This window comes from Oncorhynchus masou, chromosome 6, assembly GCF_036934945.1.
Source record: "Oncorhynchus masou masou isolate Uvic2021 chromosome 6, UVic_Omas_1.1, whole genome shotgun sequence".
Lineage (NCBI taxonomy): Eukaryota > Metazoa > Chordata > Actinopteri > Salmoniformes > Salmonidae > Oncorhynchus > Oncorhynchus masou.
This window is the reverse complement of record NC_088217.1, coordinates 36,174,072-36,194,410: the sequence shown is the minus strand read 5'-3', so window position 1 is coordinate 36,194,410 and position 20,339 is coordinate 36,174,072. Positions and strand designations below refer to the sequence as shown.

The window sequence follows — 20,339 nt, the reverse complement described above, 5'->3', positions numbered from 1 at the left end:
AGAAAAGGAGGGATGGAGAGAGAGATATAGAGAGAGAAATGCGTGGAGGAGTGTTAAGGTTTAAAACAGTCATTAGCTGGAGTTGATGAGGTATGTTGGAATGGGAGGAGTGTTAAGGTTTAAAACAGTCATTAGCTGGAGTTGATGAGGTATGTTGGAATGGGAGGAGTGTGAAGGTGACTGACTGCTGGTGGAGAGCCAGTTGTTTCCACTTATCAAGACAGAGCATTGAGAACAGCTATAACACACCTGCTATAACTCTGATATCAGCCTGCTATAAAACAGTTATAAAGCTGATATGGGCCTGATATAAGACTGTTATAAAGCTGATATGGGCCTGATATAAGACTGTTATAAAGCTGATAAGGGCCTGATATAAGACTGTTATAAAGCTGATATAAGACTGTTATAAGACTGTTATAAAGCTGATATGGGCCTGATATAAGACAGTTATAAAGCTGATAAGGGCCTGATATAAGACTGTTATAAAGCTGATATGGGCCTGATATAAGACAGTTATAAAGCTGATATGGGCCTGATATAAGACTGTTATAAAGCTGATATAAGACTGTTATAAGACTGTTATAAAGCTGATATGGGCCTGATATAAGACAGTTATAAAGCTGATAAGGGCCTGATATAAGACTGTTATAAAGCTGATATGGGCCTGATATAAGACAGTTATAAAGCTGATATGGGCCTGATATAAGACAGTTATAAAGCTGATAAGGGCCTGATATAAGACTGTTATAAAGCTGATATGGGCCTGATATAAGACAGTTATAAAGCTGATATGGGCCTGATATAAGACTGTTATAAAGCTGATATAAGACTGTTATAAGACTGTTATAAAGCTGATATGGGCCTGATATAAGACAGTTATAAAGCTGATAAGGGCCTGATATAAGACTGTTATAAAGCTGATATGGGCCTGATATAAGACAGTTATAAAGCTGATATGGGCCTGATATAAGACTGTTATAAAGCTGATATGGGCCTGATATAAGACTGTTATAAAGCTGATATGGGCCTGATATAAGACTGTTATAAAGCTGATAAGGGCCTGATATAAGACTGTTATAAAGCTGATAAGGGCCTGATATAAGACTGTTATAAAGCTGATATGGGCCTGATATAAGACTGTTATAAAGCTGATATGGGCCTGATATAAGACTGTTATAAAGCTGATAAGGGCCTGATATAAGACTGTTATAAAGCTGATATGGGCCTGATATATGACTGTTATAAAGCTGATATAAGACAGTTATAAAGCTGATAAGGGCCTGATATAAGACTGTTATAAAGCTGATATAAGACTGTTATAAAGCTGATAAGGGCCTGATATAAGACTGTTATAAAGCTGATATAAGACTGTTATAAAGCTGATAAGGGCCTGATATAAGACTGTTATAAAGCTGAAATGGGCCTGATATAAGACTGTTATAAAGCTGATAAGGGCCTGATATAAGACTGTTATAAAGCTGATAAGGGCCTGATATATGACTGTTATAAAGCTGATATAAGACTGTTATAAAGCTGATAAGGGCCTGATATAAGACTGTTATAAAGCTGATATATGACTGTTATAAAGCTGATATAAGACTGTTATAAAGCTGATAAGGGCCTGATATAAGACTGTTATAAAGCTGATATATGACTGTTATAAAGCTGATATAAGACTGTTATAAAGCTGATAAGGGCCTGATATATGACTGTTATAAAGCTGATATAAGACTGTTATAAAGCTGATAAGGGCCTGATATAAGACTGTTATAAAGCTGATAAGGGCCTGATATATGACTGTTATAAAGCTGATATAAGACTGTTATAAAGCTGAAATGGGCCTGATATAAGACTGTTATAAAGCTGAAATGGGCCTGATATAAGACTGTTATAAAGCTGATATAAGACTGTTATAAAGCTGATATAAGACTGTTATAAAGCTGATAAGGGCCTGATATAAGACTGTTATAAAGCTGATAAGGGCCTGATATAAGACTGTTATAAAGCTGATATAAGACTGTTATAAAGCTGATAAGGGCCTGATATAAGACTGTTATAAAGCTGATAAGGGCCTGATATATGACTGTTATAAAGCTGATAAGGGCCTGATATAAGACTGTTATAAAGCTGATATAAGACTGTTATAAAGCTGATATAAGACTGTTATAAAGCTGATATGGGCCTGATATAAGACTGTTATAAAGCTGATATAAGACTGTTATAAAGCTGATAAGGGCCTGATATAAGACTGTTATAAAGCTGATATAAGACTGTTATAAAGCTGATATGGGCCTGATATAAGACTGTTATAAAGCTGATAAGGGCCTGATATAAGACTGTTATAAAGCTGAAATGGGCTTGATATATGACTGTTATAAAGCTGATATAAGACTGTTATAAAGCTGATAAGGGCCTGATATAAGACTGTTATAAAGCTGAAATGGGCTTGATATATGACTGTTATAAAGCTGATATAAGACTGTTATAAAGCTGATATGGGCCTGATATAAGACTGTTATAAAGCTGAAATGGGCTTGATATATGACTGTTATAAAGCTGATATAAGACTGTTATAAAGCTGATATGGGCCTGATATAAGACTGTTATAAAGCTGATAAGGGCCTGATATAAGACTGTTATAAAGCTGATATGGGCCTGATATAAGACAGTTATAAAGCTGATATGGGCCTGATATAAGACTGTTATAAAGCTGATAAGGGCCTGATATAAGACTGTTATAAAGCTGATATAAGACTGTTATAAAGCTGATATAAGACTGTTATAAAGCTGATAAGGGCCTGATATAAGACTGTTATAAAGCTGATAAGGGCCTGATATAAGACTGTTATAAAGCTGATATGGGCCTGATATAAGACAGTTATAAAGCTGATATGGGCCTGATATAAGACTGTTATAAAGCTGATAAGGGCCTGATATAAGACTGTTATAAAGCTGATATAAGACTGTTATAAAGCTGATAAGGGCCTGATATAAGACTGTTATAAAGCTGATATAAGACTGTTATAAAGCTGATAAGGGCCTGATATAAGACTGTTATAAAGCTGAAATGGGCCTGATATAAGACTGTTATAAAGCTGATAAGGGCCTGATATAAGACTGTTATAAAGCTGATAAGGGCCTGATATATGACTGTTATAAAGCTGATATAAGACTGTTTTAAAGCTGATAAGGGCCTGATATAAGACTGTTATAAAGCTGATATATGACTGTTATAAAGCTGATATAAGACTGTTATAAAGCTGATAAGGGCCTGATATAAGACTGTTATAAAGCTGATATATGACTGTTATAAAGCTGATATAAGACTGTTATAAAGCTGATAAGGGCCTGATATATGACTGTTATAAAGCTGATATAAGACTGTTATAAAGCTGATAAGGGCCTGATATAAGACTGTTATAAAGCTGATAAGGGCCTGATATAAGACTGTTATAAAGCTGATATAAGACTGTTATAAAGCTGATATGGGCCTGATATAAGACTGTTATAAAGCTGAAATGGGCCTGATATAAGACTGTTATAAAGCTGATATAAGACTGTTATAAAGCTGATATAAGACTGTTATAAAGCTGATAAGGGCCTGATATAAGACTGTTATAAAGCTGATAAGGGCCTGATATAAGACTGTTATAAAGCTGATATAAGACTGTTATAAAGCTGATATGGGCCTGATATAAGACTGTTATAAAGCTGATAAGGGCCTGATATATGACTGTTATAAAGCTGATAAGGGCCTGATATAAGACTGTTATAAAGCTGATATAAGACTGTTATAAAGCTGATATAAGACTGTTATAAAGCTGATATGGGCCTGATATAAGACTGTTATAAAGCTGATAAGGGCCTGATATAAGACTGTTATAAAGCTGAAATGGGCCTGATATAAGACTGTTATAAAGCTGATATAAGACTGTTATAAAGCTGATAAGGGCCTGATATAAGACTGTTATAAAGCTGATATAAGACTGTTATAAAGCTGATATGGGCCTGATATAAGACTGTTATAAAGCTGATAAGGGCCTGATATAAGACTGTTAATAAGCTGAAATGGGCTTGATATATGACTGTTATAAAGCTGATATAAGACTGTTATAAAGCTGATATGGGCCTGATATAAGACTGTTATAAAGCTGAAATGGGCCTGATATAAGACTGTTATAAAGCTGATATAAGACTGTTATAAAGCTGATATGGGCCTGATATAAGACTGTTATAAAGCTGATAAGGGCCTGATATAAGACTGTTATAAAGCTGAAATGGGCTTGATATAAGACTGTTATAAAGCTGAAATGGGCCTGATATAAGACTGTTATAAAGCTGATAAGGGCCTGATATAAGACTGTTATAAAGCTGAAATGGGCCTGATATAAGACTGTTATAAAGCTGATATAAGACTGTTATAAAGCTGATATGGGCCTGATATAAGACTGTTATAAAGCTGATAAGGGCCTGATATAAGACTGTTATAAAGCTGAAATGGGCTTGATATAAGACTGTTATAAAGCTGAAATGGGCCTGATATAAGACTGTTATAAAGCTGATATAAGACTGTTATAAAGCTGATATAAGACTGTTATAAAGCTGAAATGGGCCTGATATAAGACTGTTATAAAGCTGATAAGGGCCTGATATAAGACTGTTATAAAGCTGAAATGGGCTTGATATATGACTGTTATAAAGCTGATATAAGACTGTTATAAAGCTGATAAGGGCCTGATATAAGACTGTTATAAAGCTGATATAAGACTGTTATAAAGCTGATATGGGCCTGATATAAGACTGTTATAAAGCTGAAATGGGCCTGATATAAGACTGTTATAAAGCTGAAATGGGCCTGATATAAGACTGTTATAAAGCTGATATAAGACTGTTATAAAGCTGATATAAGACTGTTATAAAGCTCATAAGGGCCTGATATAAGACTGTTATAAAGCTGATATAAGACTGTTATAAAGCTGATAAGGGCCTGATATAAGACTGTTATAAAGCTGAAATGGGCCTGATATAAGACTGTTATAAAGCTGAAATGGGCCTGATATAAGACTGTTATAAAGCTGATATAAGACTGTTATAAAGCTGATAAGGGCCTGATATAAGACTGTTATAAAGCTGATATAAGACTGTTATAAAGCTGATAAGGGCCTGATATAAGACTGTTATAAAGCTGATAAGGGCCTGATATATGACTGTTATAAAGCTGATAAGGGCCTGATATAAGACTGTTATAAAGCTGATATAAGACTGTTATAAAGCTGATATAAGACTGTTATAAAGCTGATATGGGCCTGATATAAGACTGTTATAAAGCTGATAAGGGCCTGATATAAGACTGTTATAAAGCTGAAATGGGCTTGATATATGACTGTTATAAAGCTGATATAAGACTGTTATAAAGCTGATAAGGGCCTGATATAAGACTGTTATAAAGCTGATATAAGACTGTTATAAAGCTGATATGGGCCTGATATAAGACTGTTATAAAGCTGATAAGGGCCTGATATAAGACTGTTAATAAGCTGAAATGGGCTTGATATATGACTGTTATAAAGCTGATATAAGACTGTTATAAAGCTGATATGGGCCTGATATAAGACTGTTATAAAGCTGAAATGGGCCTGATATAAGACTGTTATAAAGCTGATATAAGACTGTTATAAAGCTGATATGGGCCTGATATAAGACTGTTATAAAGCTGATAAGGGCCTGATATAAGACTGTTATAAAGCTGAAATGGGCTTGATATAAGACTGTTATAAAGCTGAAATGGGCCTGATATAAGACTGTTATAAAGCTGATAAGGGCCTGATATAAGACTGTTATAAAGCTGAAATGGGCCTGATATAAGACTGTTATAAAGCTGATATAAGACTGTTATAAAGCTGATATGGGCCTGATATAAGACTGTTATAAAGCTGATAAGGGCCTGATATAAGACTGTTATAAAGCTGAAATGGGCTTGATATAAGACTGTTATAAAGCTGAAATGGGCCTGATATAAGACTGTTATAAAGCTGATATAAGACAGTTATAAAGCAGATATAAGACTGTTATAAAGCTGAAATGGGCCTGATATAAGACTGTTATAAAGCTGATAAGGGCCTGATATAAGACTGTTATAAAGCTGAAATGGGCTTGATATATGACTGTTATAAAGCTGATATAAGACTGTTATAAAGCTGATAAGGGCCTGATATAAGACTGTTATAAAGCTGATATAAGACTGTTATAAAGCTGATAAGGGCCTGATATAAGACTGTTATAAAGCTGAAATGGGCCTGATATAAGACTGTTATAAAGCTGAAATGGGCCTGATATAAGACTGTTATAAAGCTGATATAAGACTGTTATAAAGCTGATATAAGACTGTTATAAAGCTCATAAGGGCCTGATATAAGACTGTTATAAAGCTGATATAAGACTGTTATAAAGCTGATAAGGGCCTGATATAAGACTGTTATAAAGCTGAAATGGGCCTGATATAAGACTGTTATAAAGCTGAAATGGGCCTGATATAAGACTGTTATAAAGCTGATATAAGACTGTTATAAAGCTGATAAGGGCCTGATATAAGACTGTTATAAAGCTGATAAGGGCCTGATATGAGACTGTTATAAAGCTGATATAAGACTGTTATAAAGCTGAAATGGGCCTGATATAAGACTGTTATAAAGCTGATATAAGACTGTTATAAAGCTGATATAAGACTGTTATAAAGCTGAAATGGGCCTGATATAAGACTGTTATAAAGCTGATATAAGACTGTTATAAAGCTGATAAGGGCCTGATATAAGACTGTTATAAAGCTGATATGGGCCTGATATAAGACTGTTATAAAGCTGATAAGGGCCTGATATAAGACTGTTATAAAGATGAAATGGGCCTGATATAAGACTGTTATAAAGCTGATATGGGCCTGATATAAGACTGTTATAAAGCTGAAATGGGCCTGATATAAGACTGTTATAAAGCTGATAAGGGCCTGATATAAGACTGTTATAAAGCTGAAATGGGCCTGATATAAGACTGTTATAAAGCTGATATGGGCCTGATATAAGACTGTTATAAAGCTGATATGGGCCTGATATAAGACTGTTATAAAGCTGAAATGGGCCTGATATAAGACTGTTATAAAGCTGATATGGGCTTGATATATGACTGTTATAAAGCTGATATAAGACTGTTATAAAGCTGAAATGGGCCTGATATAAGACTGCTATAAAGCTGATAAGGGCCTGATATAAGACTGTTATAAAGCTGATAAGGGCCTGACATAAGACTGTTATAAAGCTGATATAAGACTGTTATAAAGCTGATATAAGACTGTTATAAAGCTGAAATGGGCCTGATATAAGACTGTTATAAAGCTGATAAGGGCCTGATATAAGACTGTTATAAAGCTGATATAAGACTGTTATAAAGCTGAAATGGGCCTGATATAAGACTGTTATAAAGCTGATAAGGGCCTGATATAAGACTGTTATAAAGCTGATATAAGACTGTTATAAAGCTGATATAAGACTGTTATAAAGCTGAAATGGGCCTGATATAAGACTGTTATAAAGCTGATATAAGACTGTTATAAAGCTGATAAGGGCCTGATATAAGACTGTTATAAAGCTGATATGGGCCTGATATAAGACTGTTATAAAGCTGATAAGGGCCTGATATAAGACTGTTATAAAGCTGAAATGGGCCTGATATAAGACTGTTATAAAGCTGATATGGGCCTGATATAAGACTGTTATAAAGCTGATATGGGCCTGATATAAGACTGTTATAAAGCTGATAAGGGCCTGATATAAGACTGTTATAAAGCTGATATGGGCTTGATATATGACTGTTATAAAGCTGATATAAGACTGTTATAAAGCTGAAATGGGCCTGATATAAGACTGCTATAAAGCTGATAAGGGCCTGATATAAGACTGTTATAAAGCTGATAAGGGCCTGATATAAGACTGTTATAAAGCTGATATAAGACTGTTATAAAGCTGATATAAGACTGTTATAAAGCTGATAAGGGCCTGATATAAGACTGTTATAAAGCTGAAATGGGCCTGATATAAGACTGTTATAAAGCTGATATAAGACTGTTATAAAGCTGATAAGGGCCTGATATAAGACTGTTATAAAGCTGATAAGGGCCTGATATAAGACTGTTATAAAGCTGAAATGGGCCTGATATATTACTGTTATAAAGCTGATATAAGACTGTTATAAAGCTGATAAGGGCCTGATATAAGACTGTTATAAAGCTGATATGGGCCTGATATAAGACTGTTATAAAGCTGATATGGGCCTGATATAAGACTGTTATAAAGCTGAAATGGGCCTGATATAAGACTGTTATAAAGCTGATAAGGGCCTGATATATGACTGTTATAAAGCTGATATAAGACTGTTATAAAGCTGATAAGGGCCTGATATAAGACTGTTATAAAGCTGATATGGGCCTGATATAAGACTGTTATAAAGCTGAAATGGGCCTGATATAAGACTGTTATAAAGCTGAAATGGGCCTGATATAAGACTGTTATAAAGCAGATAAGGGCCTGATATAAGACCGTTATAAAGCTGAAATGGGCCTGATATAAGACTGTTATAAAGCTGAAATGGGCCTGATATAAGACTGTTATAAAGCAGATAAGGGCCTGATATAAGACTTTTATAAAGCTGAAATGGTGCCTGATATAAGACTGTTATAAAGCTGATATGGGCCTGATATAAGACTGTTATAAAGCTGAAATGGGCCTGATATAAGACTGTTATAAAGCTGATAAGGGCCTGATATAAGACTGTTATAAAGCTGATATGGGCCTGATATAAGACTGTTATAAAGCTGAAATGGGCCTGATATAAGACTGTTATAAAGCTGAAATGGGCCTGATATAAGACTGTTATAAAGCTGATAAGGGCCTGATATAAGACTGTTATAAAGCTGATATGGGCCTGATATAAGACTGTTATAAAGATGATAAGGGCCTGATATAAGACTGTTATAAAGCTGATAAGGGCCTGATATAAGAATGTTATAAAGCTGATAAGGGCCTGATATAAGACTGTTATAAAGCTGATATGGGCCTGATATAAGACTGTTATAAAGCTGATATAAGACTGTTATAAAGCTGATATAAGACTGTTATAAAGCTGAAATGGGCCTGATATAAGACTGTTATAAAGCTGATATAAGACTGTTATAAAGCTGATATGGGCCTGATATATGACTGTTATAAAGCTGATATAAGACTGTTATAAAGCTGATATGGGCCTGATATAAGACTGTTATAAAGCTGATAAGGGCCTGATATAAGACTGTTATAAAGCTGATATAAGACTGTTATAAAGCTTATATGGGCCTGATATAAGACTGTTATAAAGCTGAAATGGGCCTGATATAAGACTGTTATAAAGCTGAAATGGGCCTGATATAAGACTGTTATAAAGCTGATAAGGGCCTGATATAAGACTGTTATAAAGCTGAAATGGGCTTGATATATGACTGTTATAAAGCTGAAATGGGCCTAATATAAGACTGTTATAAAGCTGATAAGGGCCTGATATAAGACTGTTATAAAGCTGACAAGGGCCTGATATAAGACTGTTATAAAGCTGATAAGGGCCTGATATAAGACTGTTATAAAGCTGAAATGGGCCTGATATAAGACTGTTATAAAGCTGAAATGGGCCTGATATAAGACTGTTATAAAGCAGATAAGGGCCTGATATAAGACTGTTATAAAGCTGAAATGGGCCTGATATAAGACTGTTATAAAGCTGATAAGGGCCTGATATAAGACTGTTATAAAGCTGACAAGGGCCTGATATAAGACTGTTATAAAGCTGATAAGGGCCTGATATAAGACTGTTATAAAGCTGATATGGGCCTGATATAAGACTGTTATAAAGCTGATATGGGCCTGATATAAGACTGTTATAAAGCTGAAATGGGCCTGATATAAGACTGTTATAAAGCTAAGTTATAAACTGTTATAAAGCTGATATGGGCCTGATATAAGACTGTTATAAAGCAGATAAGGGCCTGATATAAGACTGTTATAAAGCTGAAATGGGCCTGATATAAGACTGTTATAAAGCTGATAAGGGCCTGATATAAGACTGTTATAAAGCTGATAAGGGCCTGATATAAGACTGTTATAAAGCTGAAATGGGCCTGATATAAGACATTTATAAAGCAGATAAGGGCCTGATATAAGACTGTTATAAAGCTGAAATGGGCCTGATATAAGACTGTTATAAAGCTGATAAGGGCCTGATATAAGACTGTTATAAAGCTGATAAGGGCCTGATATAAGACTGTTATAAAGCTGATAAGGGCCTGATATAAGACTGTTATAAAGCTGATATGGGCCTGATATAAGACTGTTATAAAGCTGATATAAGACTGTTATAAAGCTGATATAAGACTGTTATAAAGCTGAAATGGGCCTGATATATGACTGTTATAAAGCTGATATAAGACTGTTATAAAGCTGATAAGGGCCTGATATAAGACTGTTATAAAGCTGATATAAGACTGTTATAAAGCTGATAAGGGCCTGATATAAGACTGTTATAAAGCTGAAATGGGCCTGATATAAGACTGTTATAAAGCTGAAATGGGCCTGATATAAGACTGTTATAAAGCTGATATAAGACTGTTATAAAGCTGATATAAGACTGTTATAAAGCTGAAATGGGCCTGATATAAGACTGTTATAAAGCTGATAAGGGCCTGATATAAGACTGTTATAAAGCTGATATAAGACTGTTATAAAGCTGATATAAGACTGTTATAAAGCTGATAAGGGCCTGATATAAGACTGTTATAAAGCTGAAATGGGCCTGATATAAGACTGTTATAAAGCTGATATAAGACTGTTATAAAGCTGATAAGGGCCTGATATAAGACTGTTATAAAGCTGAAATGGGCCTGATATAAGACTGTTATAAATCTGATATGGGCCTGATATAAGACTGTTATAAAGCTGAAATGGGCCTGATATAAGACTGTTATAAAGCTGATAAGGGCCTGATATAAGACTGTTATAAAGCTGAAATGGGCCTGATATAAGACTGTTATAAAGCTGATATGGGCCTGATATAAGACTGTTATAAAGCTGATATGGGCCTGATATAAGACTGTTATAAAGCTGATAAGGGCCTGATATAAGACTGTTATAAAGCTGATATGGGCTTGATATATGACTGTTATAAAGCTGATATAAGACTGTTATAAAGCTGAAATGGGCCTGATATAAGACTGCTATAAAGCTGATAAGGGCCTGATATAAGACTGTTATAAAGCTGATATAAGACTGTTATAAAGCTGATAAGGGCCTGATATAAGACTGTTATAAAGCTGATATGGGCCTGATATAAGACTGTTATAAAGCTGAAATGGGCCTGATATAAGACTGTTATAAAGCTGATAAGGGCATGATATATGACTGTTATAAAGCTGATATAAGACTGTTATAAAGCTGATAAGGGCCTGATATAAGACTGTTATAAAGCTGATATGGGCCTGATATAAGACTGTTATAAAGCTGAAATGGGCCTGATATAAGACTGTTATAAAGCTGAAATGGGCCTGATATAAGACTGTTATAAAGCAGATAAGGGCCTGATATAAGACTGTTATAAAGCTGAAATGGGCCTGATATAAGACTGTTATAAAGCTGAAATGGGCCTGATATAAGACTGTTATAAAGCAGATAAGGGCCTGATATAAGACTGTTATAAAGCTGAAATGGGCCTGATATAAGACTGTTATAAAGCTGATAAGGGCCTGATATAAGACTGTTATAAAGCTGATATGGGCCTGATATAAGACTGTTATAAAGCTGAAATGGGCCTGATATAAGACTGTTATAAAGCTGAAATGGGCCTGATATAAGACTGTTATAAAGCAGATAAGGGCCTGATATAAGACTGTTATAAAGCTGAAATGGGCCTGATATAAGACTGTTATAAAGCTGAAATGGGCCTGATATAAGACTGTTATAAAGCAGATAAGGGCCTGATATAAGACTGTTATAAAGCTGAAATGGGCCTGATATAAGACTGTTATAAAGCTGATAAGGGCCTGATATAAGACTGTTATAAAGCTGACAAGGGCCTGATATAAGACTGTTATAAAGCTGATAAGGGCCTGATATAAGACTGTTATAAAGCTGATATGGGCCTGATATAAGACTGTTATAAAGCTGATATGGGCCTGATATAAGACTGTTATAAAGCTGAAATGGGCCTGATATAAGACTGTTATAAAGCTGATAAGGGCCTGATATAAGACTGTTATAAAGCTGATATGGGCCTGATATAAGACTGTTATAAAGCTGATATGGGCCTGATATAAGACTGTTATAAAGCTGAAATGGGCCTGATATAAGACTGTTATAAAGCAGATAAGGGCCTGATATAAGACTGTTATAAAGCTGAAATGGGCCTGATATAAGACTGTTATAAAGCTGATAAGGGCCTGATATAAGACTGTTATAAAGCTGATAAGGGCCTGATATAAGACTGTTATAAAGCTGATAAGGGCCTGATATAAGACTGTTATAAAGCTGATATGGGCCTGATATAAGACTGTTATAAAGCTGATATAAGACTGTTATAAAGCTGAAATGGGCCTGATATAAGACTGTTATAAAGCTGATATAAGACTGTTATAAAGCTGATATGGGCCTGATATATGACTGTTATAAAGCTGATATAAGACTGTTATAAAGCTGATATGGGCCTGATATAAGACTGTTATAAAGCTGATAAGGGCCTGATATAAGACTGTTATAAAGCTGAAATGGGCCTGATATAAGACTGTTATAAAGCTGATATGGGCCTGATATAAGACTGTTATAAAGCTGATATAAGACTGTTATAAAGCTGATAAGGGCCTGATATAAGACTGTTATAAAGCTGAAATGGGCCTGATATAAGACTGTTATAAAGCTGATAAGGGCCTGATATAAGACTGTTATAAAGCTGATATAAGACTGTTATAAAGCTGATATGGGCCTGATATAAGACTGTTATAAAGCTGAAATGGGCCTGATATAAGACTGTTATAAAGCTGAAATGGGCCTGATATAAGACTGTTATAAAGCTGATAAGGGCCTGATATAAGACTGTTATAAAGCTGAAATGGGCTTGATATATGACTGTTATAAAGCTGAAATGGGCCTGATATAAGACTGTTATAAAGCTGATAAGGGCCTGATATAAGACTGTTATAAAGCTGATATGGGCCTGATATAAGACTGTTATAAAGCTGATATGGGCCTGATTTAAGACTGTTATAAAGCTGAAATGGGCCTGATATAAGACTGTTATAAAAAGCTGATATGGGCCTGATATAAGACTGTTATAAAGCTGATGGGCCTGATATAAGACTGTTATAAAGCAGATAAGGGCCTGAATAAGCTGTTATAAAGCTGAAATGGGCCTGATATAAGACTGTTATAAAGCTGAAATGGGCCTGATATAAGACTGTTATAAAGCTGAAATGGGCCTGATATAAGACTGTTATAAAGCTGATATAAGACTGTTATAAAGGCCTGATATAAGACTGTTATAAAGCTGAAATGGGCCTGATATAAGACTGTTATAAAGCTGAAATGGGCCTGATATAAGACTGTTATAAAGCTGATATAAGACTGTTATAAAGCTGATATGGGCCTGATATAAGACTGTTATAAAGCTGAAATGGGCCTGATATAAGACTGTTATAAAGCTGATATAAGACTGTTATAAAGCTGATATAAGACTGTTATAAAGCTGAAATGGGCCTGATATAAGACTGTTATAAAGCTGATATAAGACTGTTATAAAGCTGATATAAGACTGTTATAAAGCTGAAATGGGCCTGATATAAGACTGTTATAAAGCTGAAATGGGCCTGATATAAGACTGTTATAAAGCTGATATAAGACTGTTATAAAGCTGAAATGGGCCTGATATAAGACTGTTATAAAAATGGGCTGATATAAGACTGTTATATATAAGCTGATATGGGCCTGATATAAGACTGTTATAAAGCTGATATAAGACTGTTATAAAGCTGATATGGGCCTGATATAAGACTGTTATAAAGCTGATATAAGACTGTTATAAAGCTGATATGGGCCTGATATAAGACTGTTATAAAGCTGATAAAGCTGGGCCTGATATAAGACTGTTATAAAGCTGATAAGGGCCTGATATAAGACTGTTATAAAGCTGATATATAAGACTGTTATAAAGCTGATATATATAAGACTGTTATAAAGCTGATAAGGGCCTGATATAAGACTGTTATAAAGCTGAAATGGGCCTGATATAAGACTGTTATAAAGCTGATAAGGGCCTGATATAAGACTGTTATAAAGCTGATATAAGACTGTTATAAAGCTTATATGGGCCTGATATAAGACTGTTATAAAGCTGAAATGGGCCTGATATAAGACTGTTATAAAGCTGAAATGGGCCTGATATAAGACTGTTATAAAGCTGATAAGGGCCTAATATAAGACTGTTATAAAGCTGAAATGGGCCTGATATAAGACTGTTATAAAGCTGATAAGGGCCTGATATAAGACTGTTATAAAGCTGATATATGACTGTTATAAAGCTGATATAAGACTGTTATAAAGCTATTAAGGGCCTGATATAAGACTGTTATAAAGCTGAAATGGGCCTGATATATGACTGTTATAAAGCTGATATAAGACTGTTATAAAGCTGATAAGGGCCTGATATAAGACTGTTATAAAGCTGATATAAGACTGTTATAAAGCTGATAAGGGCCTGATATAAGACTGTTATAAAGCTGATATGGGCCTGATATAAGACTGTTATAAAGCTGATATAAGACTGTTATAAAGCTGATATAAGACTGTTATAAAGCTGATATGGGCCTGATATAAGACTGTTATAAAGCTGATAAGGGCCTGATATAAGACTGTTATAAAGCTGATATAAGACTGTTATAAAGCTGATATAAGACTGTTATAAAGCTGATATGGGCCTGATATAAGACTGTTATAAAGCTGATAAGGGCCTGATATAAGACTGTTATAAAGCTGATATAAGACTGTTATAAAGCTGATATAAGACTGTTATAAAGCTGATATAAGACTGTTATAAAGCTGAAATGGGCCTGATATAAGACAGTTATAAAGCTGAAATGGGCCTGATATAAGACTGTTATAAAGCTGATATAAGACTGTTATAAAGCTGATAAGGGCCTGATATAAGACTGTTATAAAGCTGATATGGGCCTGATATAAGACTGTTATAAAGCTGAAATGGGCCTGATATAAGACTGTTATAAAGCTGATTAGGGCCTGATATAAGACTGTTATAAAGCTGATATAAGACTGTTATAAAGCTGATAAGGGCCTGATATAAGACTGTTATAAAGCTGATAAGGGCCTGATATAAGACTGTTATAAAGCTGATAAGGGCCTGATATAAGACTGTTACAAAGCTGATATGGGCCTGATATAAGACTGTTATAAAGCAGATAAGGGCCTGATATAAGACTGTTATAAAGCTGATATGGGCTTGATATATGACTGTTATAAAGCTGATATAAGACTGTTATAAAGCTGATAAGGGCCTGATATAAGACTGTTATAAAGCTGATAAGGGCCTGATATGAGACTGTTATAAAGCTGATATAAGACTGTTATAAAGCTGATATGGGCCTGATATAAGACTGTTATAAAGTTGATATGGGCCTGATATAAGACTGTTATAAAACTGATATGAACCTGCTATAAAATTGTTATAAATTGGCTATACAAGTATGCTATAGTTCACCAAAGCCCCAGCCCACACCAGTGGAATTAGCTGTAATCTACCATAATCTGGCTCCATTTCTTTGTGGTTCTGAATTGAGTGGATTTAATGTGACTGACTGTCTACAGCTGCCATCCATCATACTGCTAGGCTTGCGAGTGTCATAACCAATTACCATAGTTCTAACAGCTGGCTGGAGGCTAAACTCCAGTCAGATGTTAACTAGATTAAAATGTAGCCTAGTGTGACAGTCACCCAATCCCAGATCGACCCTTAGCTCATGCCCACGAGGGCTAGGTATATGATTGAATTGATAAACACTATATGGTAATAGCTCCACCTCAACCTCTGATGGAAGTTGATCAATTGAATTTACACCGAACCAATGCCTTCAGATCTACACAATTGTCTTGGGGTTCAGGTCTATGGGGAATAGGATATGGCTTTATCGCTCTCTCTTCTGATCTCTCTCTCTCTTAAACTTGTGTTTTTCTTACAGGCTGGAATGTTCATGTACTGCAGGGTCTTGACCCGATAAAGGGAATTTTAAAATTCAAAATCTTTCTCTCCCTCTATCTGTCTCTCCCTCCCGCTCTCTCTCCCTATAACTAATTTGCAGTTATGCTTATACATATTCAATTTCAGATGTGAAATCCTGCTAACCTCTCTCTTAAACACACACGTCCCCCATAAAACCTGAATTATACATCACTTATCATCATACATTTACATTCATTAATGCAACATTTATAGCTGACTAGGTTTTCATCATTTTACATTGACATTTTTAGATAGTAAAGGTACTGTGTAAGTTCTACATGTGTTACCATAAATTATTGTGTGTGCGTGTCTGCGTGTGCACGTGTGTGTGTGTGCGCGCGCTTGTGTGTGTGTCTCACCTGGTCTTGGGTGATGTCGTCAGCCATTCTTCATGTTTCTCAAATGTGATCAGATACGCTGCAATCTCCTGGAGAGAGGGAGAGAAATTAGAGACCTTACAGTGTTTGTGCGTGTGTGAGGATGTTTCTAGATGACCTGCTGATGACCACTGCCAGACTGTCACTCTCTTATCGCCATAGCGACACTCAGGAGCCCTTGCCACTGAGCAGCCAGTCAGGAGAGAGATTAGAAACACCATCTGGAGAAACAACCAATCAGACACTCTTGATTGACCCAGGTCACCCCCCACTGCGGACAAAAAAGCTCAGAGCACACATACGCACACATACATACACACACACACACACACACTCACTCACTCACTCACTCTGCAGGTAAGAAGGTGTAGAGAGATAAGAGCTGTGTGCGTGTGTGTGTGCATTGAGAGCAGAAAAGTTCACTCTGAAAGTTTCTGTGTAGATAACATATAGAGCCCAAGCTCCTCTCATCAGCTATCCTGAGCTCAAGAAGCTCTCACAGTCTCACTGCAGAATTAGACGTTTATTCACGTTTCTCCAAACTTCACATTTTGAAGTTACTCCAAACATCACATTTAGAAGGTTAAGAGTTAATGTTTTGGATAGGGTTCAAACATTAAGCTTAGGCACTTATTCCAAATGGTTTAAGGTAAGGGTTCATGTTCGGGATAGGGTTAAAACCCCAAAATTAAAACAAGTGTCCACCACAGGTATCGTACACACCCTTATCCACAACACCCTAGCCAAACCCAAGCCTACTTGATGGTAATAGCGCTCACCGTTGCCCCAAGTGGCCAGTTTTTAAGGCATTTCCCGACATGGATAGACGTCCAATTTCAAAATCACTCACAGCGATCTATACCCTGCAGTACCTTACTAACCATCTCACTCTCTCTCTGTTTCTCATCCACCCTTCCCCTATTTCTGTTTCCTCCTCTTCCACTCAAAGTTTAACGATGACAGTGAGAGTGACCTGAAACACCCAAATCTGCTGTATGACAATGAGAAGACGAAGGTACACGCACACACTGTCATGTTCGTTGTAAGAATTATCGGACCAAGGTGTAGCATGATATGGTTTCCACATGTTTATTAACAGAAACGCACAAAAACAATAAAGAATGAACGAAACGTGAAGACAATGGAGTGCTCACAGGCAACTACACAAAAACAAGATTGCACCAAACACATTAAGGTAATGGCTGCCTAAATATGATCCCCAATCAGAGACAACGATCAACAACTGCCTCTGATTGGGAACCATACCAGGCCAACATAGAAATAGATAACCTAGATTACCCACCCTAGTCACACCCCGACCTAACAAAATAGAGAATAAGAAGGCTCTCTATGGTCAGGGCATGACACACTCACACAAAATCACTTTAACTCCTTTGAAACCTGTAACCTTTCCCTTTCTTCTGTGCAATCTTCAACTCTTACTTTCTCCTTTCTTTGTGAAATGCAAATTGTCAATCAGCTGTTTGAAATGTACTATGAAGAAGTGCACGAACACACACACACAGATATACAGGAGAAGACGGTACCATAGCTGCAGAGAAGGCACTTAGTATGATTGCTTTTCCTTCTGTGTGTGTGTGTGTGTGTGTGTGTGTGTGTGTGTGTGTGTGTGTGTGTGTGTGTGTGTGTGTGTGTGTGTGTGTGTGTGTGTGTGTGTGTGTGTGTGTGTGTGTGTGTGTGTGTGTGTGTGTGTGTGTAAGCGTCTGTGCTTCTGACCCTGTTGAGCATGAATCGTGGGCAGTTCTGTTAAATCCAGCCAATGATGTATAGACTGGTTGGTTGTTTAGCAACAAAACCAACGCATGCACAACAATGGTGTTGGCTTAGAAGGTGTTGGCTTAGATAGTTTACATGTTGTCAACAATGTTTCCTCTCCAATGTGTATTGAAAACTTTAATATATTTGCACAATGAGCAGTTGTTGTCTCGCAAAAACATCTTTACAGTATTTTTTCCCCATATCATTAGCATAGACATGGGGGCGGCAGCGTAGCCTAGTGGTTAGAGCATTGGACTAGTAACTGGAAGGTTGCAAGTTCAAACCCCTGAGCTGACAAGGTACAAATCTGTCATTCTGCCCCTGAAAAGGCAGTTAACCCACTGTTCCTAGGCCATCATTGAAAATAAGAATTTGTTCTGAAATGACTTGCCTAGTTTTAAAGACATGAAATCAGTCAAAACACCTCAAAACACTTGGCAGCTTCTTGTCATCGTTGCTAGCTATCTGGAAATCCAGAATCACAACAACAAAAAGCCTTCTGCCCCATTGAAGTGCGTAGATGGTTTGACATTTTCAGTGCATTCGGAAAGTATTCAGAACCCTTGACTTTAAAAAATGTTGTTACATTACAGCCTTATTCTAAAATTGATTAAATAAACACAAATCCTCATCAATCTACACACAATACCCCATAAAGACAAAGCGAAAACAGGTTTTAAAATTGTTTGCAAAAAAAACAAAACAAACAGAAATACCTTATTTACATAGGTGTTCAGACCCTTTGCTGTGAAACTTGAAATTGAGCTCAGCTGCATCCTGTTTCCATTGATCATCCTTGAGATGTTTCTACAACTTAATTGGAAAGGCACACACCTGTCTATATACAGTTGAAATCGGAAGTTTACATACATTTTGGTTGGAGTCATTAAAACCCATTTTTTTAAAACACTCCACAAATTTCTTGTTAACAAACTATAAGTTTGGCAAGTCGGTTAGGACATCTACTTTGTGCATGACAAGTAATTTTTCCAACATTGGTTTACAGACATTTTATTTCACTTATAATTCACTGTATCAATATTTCAGTGGGTCAGAAGTGTCACGTTCTGACCCTAGTTCCTTTATTTTGTCTTTGTGTTAGTATGGTCAGGGCGTGAGTTGGGGTGGGCAGTCTATGTTCATTATTCTAGGTTGTGTTTATGTGTTTGGCCTGGTATGGTTCTCAATCAGACGCAGGTGTCGTTTGTTGTCTCTGATTGAGAATCATACTTAGGTAGCCTTTTCCCACCTGTGTTTTGTGGGTGATTGTTTTCTGTTTTGTGTCTTCACCATACAGGACTGTTTCGTTTCGTGTCATTCTCTTTGTTATTTTTGTTTTAGTGTTCTGAGTTAGTAAATATCATCATGAACAAGTACTATGCTGCGCATTTGTCCTCCGATCCTTCATACTCCTCAGACGAGGACGACGAACGTTACAAGAAGTGTACATACACTAAGTTGACTGTGCCTTTAAACAGCTTGGAAAATTCCAGAAAATTATGTCATGGCTTTAGAAGCTTCTAATAGGCTAATTGCCATCATTTGAGTCAATTGGAGGTGTACCTGTGGACGTACTTCAAAGCTTAACTTCAAACTCAGTGCCTCTTTGGTTGACATCATGGGAATATCAAAAGAAATAAGCCAAAACCTCAGAAAAAACCTCCACAAGTCTGGTTCATCCTTGGGAGCAATTTCCAAATGTCTGAAGGTACCACATTAATCTGTACAAACAAAAGCACATAAGTATAAACACCATGGGACCATGCAGCCATCATACTGCTCTGGAAGAAGATGCGTTCTGTCTCCTAGAAATGAACGTACTTTGGTGCGAAAAGT

General features: G+C 36.0%; 1 protein-coding gene across 1 annotated transcript in view; it reads right to left on the bottom strand.

The window, feature by feature from the left end:
• Positions 1-20,339, bottom strand: part of LOC135542009 (calmodulin-binding transcription activator 1) — a 143,108-nt gene that overhangs the window by 47,980 nt on the left and 74,789 nt on the right. The window contains 1 exon segment of the mRNA XM_064968565.1: positions 16,707-16,774. Coding sequence (XP_064824637.1) covers positions 16,707-16,774 — 68 coding nt within the window.